Below are 15,926 nucleotides of genomic sequence, written 5' to 3' on the forward strand. Positions count from 1 at the left end.
ATCTTGTCTTCAAATTTCTCAAACTTTCTATATTCCCTCTCTGAAAAGATGACTTGTATGCACTCTGGAGGTATATCAAATAATATTTCTATTCATTACTAAAAAATGTATCCATTAACACATTAACAATTCAAATGAAGATGTGGCTGGGGATATCACTCAGTGGTAGAGTGCTTGCCATAACATGCAAGCCCTCAACCTCAGTGCCTTAGGAAATGAAATCACAGCCCTGGTTCTAGCATTCTTGGGTTTCAATACAGGGAATTACCATTCAGTGAATGATTCTAGATGGAAAGTACAAAACTAAGAATCATTTTGTTTAATATCTTATTTTGTAATGAAGCTGGAGAACAGCACTCCTCACCTGTGCAAAGAATCCTTTCCTACTCCGTCTGGCAATCAGTAGCCTCTTCCACAAAAGGGCCATAAATTGTTGTTGTGTGAGTTTCCAGCCCTTCACCTTGTAGGAGCCTTTGCCGTCCATCCCACTGAGCAGGTCTGTCTCCCTGGATTCTGTGAGAAGTCAACATTGATAGTCACCCATTATCTTAGTTATTTCTGACATGCCCTTACTCTTTCCTCTGGTATTCTTAGCAACCATTAAAGCCTGAAGAATCTCACCCAAGCAAACTGTTTTCATGAAAAAGTCTTTAAGAAAAAGCTATGACTCAAAGAGTCCAACACTAACAGAGTATGCTTTTCAGGTCTCACCTGATGACACAAAACAAAGATACCTTCATTTTGTATATTATTCTATGAAACAGTTTATGTATGTAAGCTGACATACGGTGGCAATAGTAGTCTTTAGTGTTGTTGGTAAAAAGTGAACAAAATTCAAATGATCTAAGTCCTGATATTACAACAATGTAGTCAGGGAGAACAAAAGATCCACATACTCAAATAACCAGGGATTTGGAGAGCCAGTAAATTTTCTATTCCTAAAAATTATTTAGAATTCCTTGTTTGAAATGACTGAGTCTTATAACAGGTGCTTTGCTATCCTATTCAAGTTATTGGATTTCTTAGCTCCGTCCCTTCTCCATCTCCACCACATAAGGACACACTCATGCAAAATATCCATGTCAAAGAACACAATTAATTCTGAAAGCAACTTTCCCTTTTATGCTTTCAAAATCATTCATCCATTCAATGGTATTTATTCAACAGTTAGATACCTGAGGTATGAAAGACAGTGGGATCCTACAGAAAAACTAATAGATACATGCATTCAGAGGATGGAAGAGCTGTCTTTTATGTTTATCTGAGAGAAAGATATCCATATAATGAAGTGGCAAGAATGGGCTCTTTCAAGTTTGACCACCATACCACTCTAGGAAACATGGTTTTATTGTTTATTTTTGCTTTCCTTTAGACCCTATAGGGTTCTGTAATCTTAGCCAAAATCTATCAAAAGGAACAGGTGATGATAACATAAAAGACAAAAAGCCCAAACGAACCTGGGTCTATGTCAGAGTCATTTGGATCAATAGCATCATCTTCGGTGAATGGGCGAAGACAACTCTGCTTGTCCCCAAAGGCCCGTCGGTTTCGTCTTGCTGGCAAGGTACCATCTGATGGCAAAAGTAAGGAATTCCAGATTTTATTAATGTGAAGCACATCTACACACTGCAAATGAGAATACCAGGACAAAGCAAAGAGAAAGGCAGAACAACAGTGAGCTCAGACAAGCTGCAGAAGGCCTTTCCAAACAGCGGGCAGCCCTCCTCACAGGGTTACCTGAGGTCTCTGCATCTACCCCACTCTCTTCAGCCACTTTGAGGAATATCTGAAAAAAATAAAGGCAGATGACAACATAAACACCAATATTTATTTTTTATTTTTTTAAGCACCAATATTTATGGGAGCAGCCATCACTGTCGATAACATTATGAAGTCTAATGCTAGCCCCTGTGATGGTTAATATTAATTGTCAACTTGATAGGATCTAGATTGAGCAAGAAGAGAACTAATACAAGCCTAGACAAAGATGGAAGCCACACTTATTCATAACACTTTATCAGAGTCACTTGGAAAGGAAGCTATTTTGGCCAGAAAACATTTCCTCAGAGGTGAGCACTATCAATGCAGTGTTTTTCAACTCAAGGCTATGATACTATGACTCCACAGCAGATTTGATTTGGAACCTTCAGAGAATGAGGCAAGTGGCTTGTCTCAGGTCTGTGGCCCCAGGTCTTTGAGCAAGACAGCATTGTGATAAGCAATCCTGAACAGAATGGTCAAGAGGAAATGAACTCTTATCACTAGAAATAAATATGGTGGAGATCCAAGCATCAGAGGAGTGAGACCACTGATTTCCAGACCGTTCTAAAGACCACTCTGTGAGAAGCCTGCAATCAAAGCACAAAGCTTAACCTCCAGAATCCCTGTGTTAAAGGCACTGAGCCTTAGAATTTTATTGTCAATAATATCCATAGATGACTCTGCTGCACAATCTTCCCTGAGATGCACCAACCCAGACAACTTCTACATCTCTTAAAAGTCTGTGTTGGTGGCACCCCAAGGGGAGGCATAGCTGAATTGGAAAAAAAAAAAAAACATAGGCTTTGAAGCTCAAAAACTCTGATTCTGAGGTCAGGAAGATGTCTCAGTGGTTAAAGGTGTTTGCTTGCAAAACCTGCTGTTCCAGTTTCAATTCCCCAGTACCCACAAAAAGCAAATGCACAAAGTAGTATATGCACCTGGAGTTCATTGGCTGTGGCAGGGGGCACTCATGTGCCCATCTCATTCATTCCCTCTCTCCTCACAAATAAATAAAAATATTAAGACAAAAAAACAAAATCCTGATTCTGAATCCCAGATTAACCTATTAATTTTTACCTTGTAGAGGCAATACCAAAATCACTTAGCTTAACACCAATGGACTATCTATAAATGTTGGTGATTTCATATGTATGAGAACTGACACTTGACCATGATAAACACACCAAGGGTCAATCCTAACACTTCTTTACTGTTATCTCCCACTGTGATCTTAAATGCTTTACTGGGACCAATACTATGTAGATATCCATGAACATCTGAAAAGCTCAGTGATTGGGGCTGGAGAGATGGCTTAGTGGTTAAGGTATTTTCTGGCAAAGCTAAAGAATCCAGTTTTGATTCCTCAGTACCCATGTTTGCCAGATACACAAAGTGATGCATGCATCTGGATTCCATTTGCAGTGACTAGAGACCCTGGCACACCCATTTTATGAGTCTCTTTTTCTCTCTCTCTCCCTCTCCCTCTCTCTGCTTGAAAATAAATAAATAAATGAATAAATCTTGTTTTAAATCTCAGTGATCAACCCTATGGTAATACTTCTCCCAATGTAGGCTGCCTATCTGGCCTCGAGATTAGTGGACTTATTCTATTCTGACAGTCGGCCATTGAACTTACTTCTTCTAGAGTAGTCTCTGAGATTCCATAACTGGAAATGCCCAGGTCTGACAGCCGGTCATCAATTTCATGGAAAAGTTCTACAAAGGCTCCCTCTTTGGCAGCTTCATAGGGCAGCACGTAGGTCAGCTCATGCCCAATGTCTTCCACTAGCCGGGCTTCAGACACATGTTTCCTGATGAGGTTGGAGATCGCAGAGACATCTGCAGGGACCAGAGTGTGAAAATGGCCCCATTAGCGGGGGAGGGGGGCTCTCCATAGTAAGAGCCAATAATAGCTCCTGTCTGCCTGCACCTTTGCCTCAGAAGCAAAGCTCACACGCCACATGCTTTATCCCTTCCACCTGCTCAACTCTGACCTGAGAACCCCAGGAGTCAAGGATAATTTCTGATTCACCTTGATATCACCAACATCATGCACTGTAGGTATGCAATGCATGATGGATGGATGCTTGTGTAGGTCCATTTCCGGAAGTTGAAAGCCTGTTGCCTATGTGCTAAGACTCTTTCATATGAAATGTGAGTTTAAAAGTTCCTCACCCTTTCCCTAAACTTTCAAGGGAGTCTATCCTCTATTTATTCCAGCAGAGAGCTAATAAAACAATTTGTGGGAACAGACTTCCTGGAAAAAGCCAGTTATTAGGACTGGACAGAGATAGCCAGGGTAATATTTCTGTCCCATAAGGTCACTAGTAATACTGGTCTCCCATATGCACTGCCTAAGGAAAACCTGGACAGCTATATCTTATCTCCTGGGCTCTTATCTTCTTATGTACTAAGCTTAACTCCCTGGCCTTGGCCCTCCCGTCTCCATCCAGTATCCAGCTAAACCCACTGCCCCAAGACAGTTCCAGACCCCAGTCCTATCTATTCTCTTGGATACTGCCCTGCCAGTCCCCAGTCCAAGCCCCAGGCTCCCCAGAAAGCTTCAGGCAAACCCACATCCAAGCTGCACCTACTCCCACAACCACCCAGCCCAGGCCAGCCCAGCCCAGCCCAGCCCAGCCCAGCCCAGCAGCAAACCTTGAGTCAGCGCCACCAGCCTCTGCACCTCTCCTCCTCTGCCTCCACTCTGCCCAGCTGGGGGAAGCTCAGGCACCACCTGAATAAGAAACCCCAGAGTCCTTACCGATGGTCAGCGTGTCACTTTCATGGTCACTGCCCAGGCCAGCATCAGAACTGCTCTGAGAAACACTGTCCTCCTGATGGCAAAGAAGGAGGTGAGAATGGGTCAGGGACCGAGCCAGGCACAGACAGTACCACCTTGGCCAGGCAAGCTTCTGAGAGGCTCTACTGTGTAAGAAATAGAGCAGAGAGCTTCTGGGATGAATGCAGCTGGCAGCCCAGCCAGGGCTTCGCCACCACTATTGGTATGTGTGCTGTATGGACAGCCTCACTTCCTGGGGTGAGGTGTCAGGAAGCAGAGCTGTCAGTGGAACTGTGGCTGTCAATCAAGGTAGCAACTAGGCATTTGCCAGTACTCCCAGGCGTGGGGTCTACCTAACTGCTTGTATAATTTAATGCTTCCTAAACTGTGGATTTAATCACTCAGGAAACTTATTAAAAATGCAGATATAGCTTCGCTATTCTGAAATTGATCCAGCTAGTACATTCCTCACAAGTTCTCAAGAAATCCTGGTGCTGCTAGTCCAGAATATGTGTGAGTTTATATGTGCATTATATATATATATATGTATATTATATGCATGCGTAGTATATGTATGCATATTATATATGTTTACTATGTTACATATTATATATCTGGCTAGAAAGATTATTCAGCGGTTCAAGCGCTTGCCATGGAAACATGAAGACTACAGTTCAGACCCTCAGTACCCATGTACATGCCAGCCTGCTTATAAATGCAATGGTCAGGAGGCAGAGACAGGGAACCCGGGGACGAGCTGGCCAGCTAAACTACATGAACTGGTGCACTTTGGATGCAACTGACAGCCTCTGCCTCCATAAAATAAAGAGGAAAATGACTGAGGAGGACACCTAAAGCCAACCTCTGGTCTCCACACACATGCACACACACATACACACATTCACATGTTCACATGCAAACATGCATTTAAAAAATACCCAAAATATGAGCCATTAGCCTAATTTTCTTTGATACCCAGAGTCAGATTGGTATGAGATAAGTGTATAGTAAATATGTGATGTTTCATAGTTGAAAAATTAAGGTCAATGAGATTTAAAGGTAACGAGCAGGATTGGAAAAGCATTGTGTAGCAAGGCTCTTACCTCTTGGCAAGTCTCTTTTCCTTGCCAACACTAAGTCCTCAGGGGACCTTCTCCATCACTCACTGTAGTTCCAGAAGGAACAAGAAATGGTGTGCGAAAGGCTAGCCCAGAGGCCTTCTGATATTTCCATGCAGGAGGTGTGGTGCATTCCAATGGAATCACAAAGCAGGGGCATCCTGGCCACAATTGGGCAAAACAGGGTTCAGGGGTCAAGCCACCCACAGCTATAGTCCTGACTGCCTGGTTCCTGCACAGCCCACCCTGAGACTGCTGCTTACCTTTTTCAGGCACGACACCGTGCTGCTGCTATTTCTGCAGGAGCTGAGGGAGGACTCCACATCTTTCTTGACCAGAGTCAGGTAGTAGCCTGTTCCCAGCTGATTCTTCAGAAACAGGGAGGAGCCCACACAACACAGCTTCCCATGGGAAATGATGGCTATCCTATCCCCCAGGATGTCTGCTTCATCCATGTGGTGAGTAGAGAGAATAATGGTGCGGCCTGCCAGGGCACAAACACAAGAACACGAGACAGTGAGGCCCGTCCTCGCCAAGACCGATGGTGGCAGCACAGCCTGCAATGATCTTAGCAGGGGTAAGTGAGCACAGGAGAAAAACCTAGAAGATGCCTTCAACCCTATGTGACCATGACACCAAGGATGGCAAAGCTCAAGGACAATGACTTCATCCTCACAGAAGGAAGAACAGCATTTTTTTTTTTTTTTTTTGGAAACTTGTTATATACCAGGGTAGATTACATGCATTCTCAGATAACTGAGTCCTCAAAAAGCATGCATTTAATAACAAAAGGTACAGGATAAAATGAACAAGGACACAGCCTCTGCTCTCATGAATCTCAGTATACAGGGCACCATAGTTGTAAGACACATGAGTTAGCCTACGCAGTCTCTGTTCTGAAACGGGCTTTACATGCCATGTAAACCAGGCTTCTACCTCCACAGCATGGATGGATGGCTGCTGGGCTTTAAGAAGAGAAATTCCACATTCTCCTTGAGAAGCAAGCCTGGTACCCTAGCAAGAACAGACACTTTTCAAGAGCCTGTTCTCTCCCAGTCAGTGACTCAGAGTAAGGAACACCACCTACCTTGTCTGTACTTCAGCAGCAGCTCCCATATTCCCCTGCGGGAGTAAGGGTCCACACCAGCTGTGGGCTCATCCAGGATGACAACCTTGGATCCACCCACAAAGGCCAAGGCCACAGACAGCTTTCTCTGCATCCCACCTAGAAGACAAAGCAAGAGATAGAAGAGGGAGTAGAGAGAGATGAGTAAGGGCATCTATCTGAAGACACAGACAGGCACATGTTTCTGTCACTCACCCAACGTGAGGGTGTTTGTCTAGTACGGGAGGAGAGGGAGGAACATGGAAGAAGGGGCCTCACCCGAAAGCTGACTCGTTTTACTTTTCAGCTTGCTCGGGGGCAAACCAACGTCCAGGGCCATTTGCTCCATCTCGGCTTTCACGTGCTTCTCTGAGAGCCCCTTTAGGCGGGCGTAGAACCAGATATGCTCTTCAACAGTCAGCCTGGTAAAAGGGGGTGCAGGTTAGCTCTGGCTTCTTCAGAATACAACAGAATACAGTGTTATGGGGGTACATTCTTCTTCTCTCCTATCCATATCTCACCTTTAAAAAAATATCTATCAATTTCTAAGAAAAATCCAACGGGAGGATTCAAAGTGTAACAATAGTACCAACCCCACAGCTGCGCAGTACATTAAAGCTGAAATGTAACAGATCACTTCTAACCTACTTCCAGCAGACAGTTGCAACTTGAAATTCCAGGTCCTCAAAGGGCTCATCCCATCACCCAAACTAGCTCAGCTTTCATGTGGAGTGTCACTCCCACCCCCACCTCAAGGAATCTCAAGCTCTAAGAGGAGGGAGGCCCCTGGGGAGCCCTGAAGCTCACACTACAAACATTAAATAAGAGGACACTGAAGCCCAAAAGCGTGGCCAAAGATCACAGAGTACAGGACTTTCTCTGTTACACTGGGAGGGTTCCCAGAGGATCCTACTTGTTAATGGGACAGGCCAAGTAGAAGCAAATGTCTTAAGCAAGGGCCATTGTGCCCATACTGCACCAAGCCCTAGGAAGTAATGCAATGGGGAAGCAGCTGAGCTTTAAAAAAAATAAGAAGGAAGGAAGGAAGGAAGGGAGGGAGGAAAGGAGGGAGGGAGGGAAGAAGAAAGGAAGAAAGGATGGAAGAAAGAGAGAAGGAGGAGGAGGAGAAATTCTCCAGAATATTAATGGAGAGCATGGCCTTCCAAATCCCATCAGCCCACTGGACTGATGTAACTTCACCTCCCCTCTCCCTAGAATCAAGACACTTAATCTCTCTCTCAGGGTGCACAGGAGTGTAATAAGACCTGCCATTTCTGAAGAAGGCTAAAAATCTCAAGTGCCACTCTATCCACAACTCCCTGACGTCCAGGCCTCAAAAAGGGGCTACTCTTCTCTGCGTGCTGTTGCTACTCACATGTCAAACAGCACATTGTGCTGGGGACAGACCCCCAGGTTCTGCCGGATGGAGCTCATCTCAAAGCGAATGTCCTTTCCCAAGATATAGGCAGTGCCCGAAGTGGGGGGGAACAGCCCAGTCAGGATTGACCTGAGGACAAAAGTAACAGGTTCAGAAATCAGTCAGGTGCAGCCTCACCAACAGAAGCACTAGGGCCAGGATAAGGGTAGCAGAGGTCACCACCAGCCACCCCCATTTGTACCTTTCTAATGGACCTTAATAGATGACCACAGAGCACAGAAGCCTTTTGCTTTAGTGACTAACTAGGGATGGTCCTAGGTATTGGACCTAGATTAACTGGTAAGATTAACTCGGGGTATTTGAAAAGGGAAGCTTCCCAATTGCAGACAATGAGTGACTTTGCAGTGATCAATGATAAATAAGACATCTCTATCACTCCCTTCAGGGCTCAGATAACAATGTGGAAGAGAGATAGAGAAACTCTAAGAGCCACAGGATAAGGAGGAGAACTTTGGAATGCTGTCATCCAGGCATGACATAGCCATTGGACACACAACCTCTCAAGTGGCTCCTGTCAGCTGCACAAAACTTGCACAGCAGTAGGCCCATCGGCATTCTGTCATGGATGATGCAGGAGGGTGTGATGGCTAATGGTGGCTAGGAGGGTGAGAGACATCGTGTTCAGTGGTACAGCCATGGGTAGAACCCACAAGCTCAGGTAAATAATCTCCCACACATGCCTATGCTCGCAACTCCAATGAAACTCAGTGGGTCATACAAGGAAAAAAAAAATAGGTCAAAATAGAAGGGAGACTAATTGAGAAGAAGATGGAGTTCAATGGAAGTACAGGGTGAATCGAAGATAATGAAAGAGGATTGTGATCAAAATATATTATAAATATACATAAATTATCAATAAATAAAATAATTATATTTTGCATACTTCCCATTTCCATGAAAAATGAGCAAACAAGACTGCATTATTGAAAGAGAAATGTTTGTGCTGAGTGACAGCATTTTGGAAAGTCTTTAAAATGAGCAACAGTGTTTCTTTCTAATCCATTGACTTTGTCAATGGATTTTTTTTTTAACAAACAAGGGAAGACTGTAACCCTCAAAGATCTACTCTTTGGGATGGCTGAGAGGCCACAGTGAAAGCCACAGGCTAACTATGCTGTTCTGTGGCCGTTGGTCCCTGGTGGGTGCCAGATGCAAGGTCCTCACAGGTCCTGGCAGAGGCAGGGGGAAACAGCTGCCCGGTGCTTCACACATCAGCTTAAATACAGACTTTCTGGAAGTTTCCATCTCCCTCCAGTCTATGTGATCTTTCCTTCCAGTTTATTTCAATTCTGACCTAACCAGTGCATAGATAGGGCACCAGAACTGCCATGCCTAAGATCCTCAGAAAACTGCAGAATACTGAGAACTGCATGGGAAAGGTCATAAAAAGGCCCCATCGGACAAGAAGATGGCTCAGCAAATTGCTTGCCTCACAAACCTGAGGACCTGAATTCAGATCCACACCCCCAATATAAAAATGCCTAGCACTGTGGTGTGTGCCTGCAATCCCAGTGCTCAGGAGGCAAGGACAGAGAATCCCTGGGCTCATTGGCTAGCTAGTCGAGCTGAATTGGTGAGCTGTAAGTTCAGCGAAAGACCCCATCTCAAAGAATAAAGTGGAGAGTGACTAAGGAAAATGCCTGATGTCAATCTCTGGCCTCCAGCCCCCCCCCACACACAGAGAGGCCTAAGCACATACAAATATACTCACACATACACACATACTATATGCACATACATAAAAGAAGAGGCTCCCATCAGTGCTAGGCTAAAGGAAAAATACCTAACAAAAGCTAGAACTTGGAAAGCATGTGTGTTCTCTCCTTGTATGCTCCCCACTTGCCCAATAACCCAGTTTCCTTAGGTCTGCATTGCTAAGCAGAACCTTGCTATACACATTCTTTGAGGGTCACACCCTTCTTACATGGTGGTTGTCTTCCCCGCTCCATTGTGGCCCAAAAAGGAGGTGATCTGGCCCTCGTAAAAATTTAGTGCCAAGCCATCGACGGCCACCTTCATGCCATCTCGGTAAACCTTGACCATGTTCTGAATGGACACCCCCAGCTTTAGATGGGTAGGTTCCTCTTCCATGCAGACTGAAAGAATGAAGGAAACAGAGATCAACCCACAGGAAATACTGAGTGTTTGCACAGTGACCGTAAAGACAAGAAGTGTGCACTTAAATCTTCAGAACTAGTATCTGTCCATGCTCAATCTTAGTTTTGCAGAGAAGCAATAGCATAAAGAACTATTTTGGAACATTAGTACTCATAGTAGGTATAGAATCATAAAGAAAAATTTAATCTGTTAAGGAAGAAAAGCTTGACAAATAATTCAAATAGTAGCCATTTAAAAAACAGATCTAAAAATATCATGGAACTGTGGTATGCCCATGTCATGGAACACAACTCATCCAGCAATAAGAATGAACCATTAAAACATATCACGGCTTCATACATCTCAAAAGAATCACACTGAGTGAAAGAAGAAAGTTAACAACTATATGGTTCTATTTACATAATGTTCTGTAAATAATAAAATTATAGGAATTGAGAACAGATGAGTGGTTAACAGGTATCAGGGGACAGAGAAGAAAAAGTGAAGTTCCCATGTTGTTAAGCAGTAGCATGAAAGAACTTTGTGGTCATAAAACAGTTTTATATCATGATTAAGCAGAATACAAATCAGACCCATGTAAGATCTCGCAGATTTCATGACATGAGTGTGTAAAAACTTGAAGAACATGAAGATCTACAAAGTGCATAAATATAGGTTTCATGGTTTTGAAACCAGAGTCTAGTTACACCTGGTGTTACCAATGGGGGTAACTGGATGAAAGATACAAGGGAACCCACTCATACAGTTATGTGTCAGCTTCTTGCGAGTCTATACTTATCTTACTTTATTGTTTAGTGAGAGGGAACTGGCACACCAGGACCCTGGCCATGGAAATGAACTCCAGACGTGTGCGGCACCTTTCGTGCATGCACCACCTGTGTACATGTGTCACCTTGTGCAGCTGGCTCAACATGGGCTCTGGGAAGTCAAACCTGGGTCCTTAGGCTTCACAGGCAAGGGCCTTAACCACTAAGCCACCTCCCCAGCCCTATAGTTATTTTTAAATGAAAAGGGTATTTTGTGTTGTTGGTGCTGTTGTTGCTGTTGCTGCATTTGTTTTACTGGCCGCAGAAGCTCAGCAGGGGTTGGTGGCTGACACTGAAGATCTAGGCAGACTGCTCGGGGAACACACTCTGAGCCAGAGGCTGAAGAGTGAGGAGGGGTTAAGAGGCAGACAAGTAGGAGGAAAGGCTCTCCTGTGGGGGAACATGGAGCAGACAAAGGCTTGGAGGTAGGGAAGGAAGAATGTGACATTTTCCTCACCCCTGTTCAGTTCTGGGTATATGAAGCAGGAACTAGGTATAGAGAGAGGGGCGGGGGAAGAAGAACAGTACAAACAGAAGGAACAGTATGTGAATGGTGGGCATGGGGACCACACTGACATGCACCCTACCATTACCACTGGCAATTGAATTGACTAACAGAGGAGGGACCAAGTGACCACTTAGGAAGGAAGCTGCCCTGAGCACAAAGACCCAAACAGCAAACTTGGAAAGCAAAACTTTTGATGAACTGGAGGCATCTCTGCCTACAGTCAGGACAGGATTAGGGTAAGGAAGATGACTATGAGGCGTGGGCTCAGTTCTATGGTCAGCACTTGGTGTCAGCATTCAGAGGCTCTTACAGAGATCACCATAACAAGGCAGGCAGCCACCTCCTCCTTGCTTGTCAGGACAGCATGATAGTATGAGAGGGAGGAGGTAAAGATATAGCATCAACATATACTTACCTAGAAGCCAAAGAAACAGGAAATGTTCCCCAGGGACCAGAAAGCACTCTCCATGACCACAGCAGTGGGCATGAATGGCATGGATATGGCATATGTCATTCCTCTGCCCCTACTATCACATTAGAATAGTCTTAAGTGCAGGAGATGCCTGCTGCCCTGACTGTCATCAGAAAGCAGCAACAGATTCAGGAAGCACAGGCTCAAGTACTTACTTTCCAATGCCCCCTTCTGGCTGGAACCAGTGTGGCTCTTCTCATTGCTTTCCTCTCCGAACCAGTAGGACTTGGTACAGGGAAAGTACCAGGGCCTGGGAATCCCATACTGGCCTGAAAGCGAAGCACAAGTGTGAACCAAAGTGTGCACATCTCAGTATTCCGCAAGGTTTTTGAGCCAGACCATCTCCCTCCTTGACACACTCTTTTGAGTAGGAACACACTGAAATCGAGGTAGAGAAAGAGGCAGCTAATCTTTGCTTAAATTTTACTGTGTCAGTGATAAATTTTGCACCTGTCTACAGCTTCCAAACAATCCCTGGAAACAGCGCCATCCCCATTTTAGAGATGCACAACATAAGAAATAACGTATCTACTCAAGGCCATTTACCCAGGACTCAATTTTAATCTGAAAATGTGTGATGCAAAACTGCATATTCAATGAAGGAAGTTCAGAAGGGAGTGATAAGTATTCCATATATTTCTCCTCAGAGGAAAACCAGAAGGTAAACTAAATAGAGTCAACCTTCACCCTCCAAAATTTGAGCTGGGCTGGGCGTGGTGGTGCACACCTTTAATCCCAGCACTCAGGAGGCAGAGGTAGGAGGATCGCTGTGAGTTTGAGGCCACCCTGAGACTCCATAGTGAATTCCAGGTCAGCCTGAGCTAGAGTGAGACCCTACCTTGAAAAAAGTATTTTTTTTTTGATCTGGTATAAAAACGTATCCCAGGCTGGAGAGATGGCTTAATGATTAAGGCACTTGCCTAAGAAGCCTAAAAACTCATGTTTAAATTTCTGGGTCCCACGTAGCAAGACACACAGGGGCACAAGCATGCAATGTCACACACGCGCACAAGGGGGCAACACATCTAAGGCTCGTTCACAGGGGCTAAAGGCACTGGCATGCACATACTCCCTCTCTCACTCTCTCTCTCAAAATAAATTTTTAAATATTTATAAAACAAAATGCATCCCAAAGAGAGTTCATATGGGACTTGGTGATGATTAAGTATCAAAAATTTTATTTAACCCTAATTTGATATAAACCATGAACAAGCTCTTAAAGCCACTATAATATTATTCTTAACTTGTAATCAAGAAAAAGAATCTCTTCTAGGGTTTCCACTCTGGAGACACAGGACTACAGACCTAGGTCACACTGAGAGGAATCCCTTGGCTTGTTAAGCCAGTGTTACTAACTGGGTTAGCCTCCAAGAATCCACCCTTAACAAACATCCACGTGAACTCAGGCAAGTTACTTAACTTGTCATCATCACGTCTCTCATTTGAAAACTGCTAGTTATAATAAGAAAGGCTGCCAGGTGTGGTGGTGCACACCTTCAATCCCAGCACTCAGGAAGCCAAGGTGGGAGGCTCACTATGAGTTCCAGGCCATCCTGACACTACATAGTGGATTTCACGTCAGCCTGGTCTACAGCAAGACCCTACCTCATAAAGGAAAGAAAGAAAAAATAATACATGCAAGTAACTTGGGGGAAGCAAGGGTTAGATGAACTCAAGTATGCAATATTCTTTGCCCACTGCCTTGTACACTGGACTCAAGAAATGATTGTCATGGTGGTAGCAATGCCACATTTCTGCCACAGTTGCCTTTTCTTGAGCTCCTCGTTTGCCACAGGTATAAATTCCAAGCTACCTCCTGGGACGACCCATTCCCTACAGAAACTGTAGCACGGGGAAAGGAAAGATCTGCAGCCAGAAAGCACCTTATCTTCCTGAGAGCCAAAGCAGTGTGGAAGTTCAAGGTACCTGGAAAGACAGCCTCGATGTACCATGTCATCACCCCGTACAGGAAGGTATCGAACAGCATCATGGAGACTGCAGTGGTGAGACTGAAGCCATCTTCTTCCACAGGACTCTCAAAGAGGTTGTCCCACTGCACCCCGATGCCTTGCTCTTCAAAAAGGGCAAAGTACTCACAGCCAAATCCAAAGGCCACAGGAGAGAGCAGGCTCTGAGAGAAGAGGCACAAGTCATTGACCTATGTCCCTGCCACTCTCCTCATTCCACTCCTAACAGAAATTCCACCTGGAGAAGTTGAGTTCTCAAAATAGATCAATAGTTTATGGAAGTATTCACCTAGAGTCCCTTTACGGGAGTGGGCCCTTTGCAGCATATAATTCAGGAATGCTCCTTTGCAGCATATACCCAGGAATGTATGTATAACAGAGGGTAAAAATTTTAGACTTTAATGCTTCTAAAGATGTTCTAGGGTTAGGGAGATTTCTCAGTGGTTAAAGACACTTTCTTCCAAATATTTTCTAACATAACAACCCTGTCTTCTACCCAGCCCAAACTGATATTCCAGGAGGATTTTTCAGGCTTCTTGTTCATACAGTGAACATTCAGGATCAGAGGAGCCTTGGGTTCTATTGACGTGTATGAGGCCAAGCCTGAGGCCCCTGGAGTACCCTGAGCGATTATTAGCTTATCAGTTGCCCAGAGACAAGCTAGAAGTAGCTTTGATTTAGACTCTCATACCCTCTACCCTTACAGAGAAAGGAAGTGTCCAAATCAGGAAGCTGTGCAAAGAGGGCCTCCTGCTCCTCAGTGATGTTTAGTTCAGAGAATATTAAACGAACAAAACACCATACTGGGCACAAGGAAGACAAGGGATAAGATTTAAACCACCCGTGACCTCAAGAAGCTTTCATTCTGTCCATGGCCATGACCTTGTAGTGAGCTTAACATGGCCAAAAGCACTGGAATCGAGATGGGATCTGTTACCTGAAGCCCTTCCCCAGTGGAGTTTATCTCCAACCAGGTGAAAGGTAAAATCTAATATCTGAAAAGAAAAATCCAACTCAACCAGTGTTCACTGCAAGTCCTAAAGATAATTTAATGCGACTGAAACAATTCCAACCTCCAAAGAGCTTAGCTTTTTTTTTCTTTTGGAGGAACATTCATGGAGTTGTGAGTATAGCAGTGACAGGCTGGCTAAGCGGGTCAGGATCCCTGCAGCCCAGTGACAAGGGGACCGGCAGGCCAGCCCATACTCTGCACCCAAGCACAGGGTACTTGGGCACAAACACATCCCCACTCAATTTCACAGGACCCAATTTTGAACTGATGTTCAAGCCCCATCAGAAAGAGACTTCCATCTTCTATTCTCATCTCATGGCTTCTACAGATGGGTTGCAGAGAAGAGTTCAAACACATGGGGTGTCCAGGACTATGCCCATGCAGAAAGGCCAGAACTACTCACCGCAAAGATCTTGGTGGAGAAGCCCACATAGTCCTGCCATGCCACGCACAGGACGTAGGGCAGGTACAGCGTGAAGTAGATGATGCCCCCACATGCTGCCGCCAGGTTGGCCCGGGAGAAGAGGGTGCTAATGAGAAAGCACTGCAGGATGGTCACCACGGCGAATACAGACAGAAAGACAAACACCACGCTGGGGTCACTGTAAGGCAGCAGGTTTCCTAACTGTGAAGAAAACACACCCATTAACTTGCCAAGCCCAGGCACTCACTTATGTGATCAATGGGGGGGGGGGGGTTTATCCACACTTATGGTAGAATACAGAGAAATTATGCTGTTCAGTTTTCTGATGAGAAAACTGAGCCAAAGAAAAATGACTTGCCCAAGACTACATAGAAAAGTAACAGCAGAATTAGGACGAGAACAGAGTCTAGGACCT

The 15,926-nt window shown here is 44.7% G+C and overlaps 1 protein-coding gene across 1 annotated transcript in view; it reads right to left on the bottom strand.

The window, feature by feature from the left end:
- The window catches only part of Abca1 (ATP binding cassette subfamily A member 1), a 142,410-nt gene that overhangs the window by 25,873 nt on the left and 100,611 nt on the right, over positions 1-15,926 (bottom strand). Inside the window, exons 16-28 of the mRNA XM_004656977.2 lie at positions 15,491-15,712; positions 14,035-14,239; positions 12,264-12,377; positions 10,129-10,300; positions 8,142-8,273; positions 7,046-7,188; positions 6,749-6,886; positions 5,925-6,145; positions 4,526-4,598; positions 3,398-3,600; positions 1,738-1,786; positions 1,458-1,571; positions 365-513 (exon numbers count right to left, since the gene is read on the bottom strand). Of these exons, the coding sequence (XP_004657034.1) occupies positions 365-513; positions 1,458-1,571; positions 1,738-1,786; positions 3,398-3,600; positions 4,526-4,598; positions 5,925-6,145; positions 6,749-6,886; positions 7,046-7,188; positions 8,142-8,273; positions 10,129-10,300; positions 12,264-12,377; positions 14,035-14,239; positions 15,491-15,712 (1,935 nt within the window). The remainder of the gene's footprint in view (positions 1-364; positions 514-1,457; positions 1,572-1,737; positions 1,787-3,397; positions 3,601-4,525; positions 4,599-5,924; positions 6,146-6,748; positions 6,887-7,045; positions 7,189-8,141; positions 8,274-10,128; positions 10,301-12,263; positions 12,378-14,034; positions 14,240-15,490; positions 15,713-15,926) is intronic.

This window comes from Jaculus jaculus, chromosome 1 (genome assembly GCF_020740685.1).
Source record: "Jaculus jaculus isolate mJacJac1 chromosome 1, mJacJac1.mat.Y.cur, whole genome shotgun sequence".
Taxonomy (NCBI): domain Eukaryota; kingdom Metazoa; phylum Chordata; class Mammalia; order Rodentia; family Dipodidae; genus Jaculus; species Jaculus jaculus.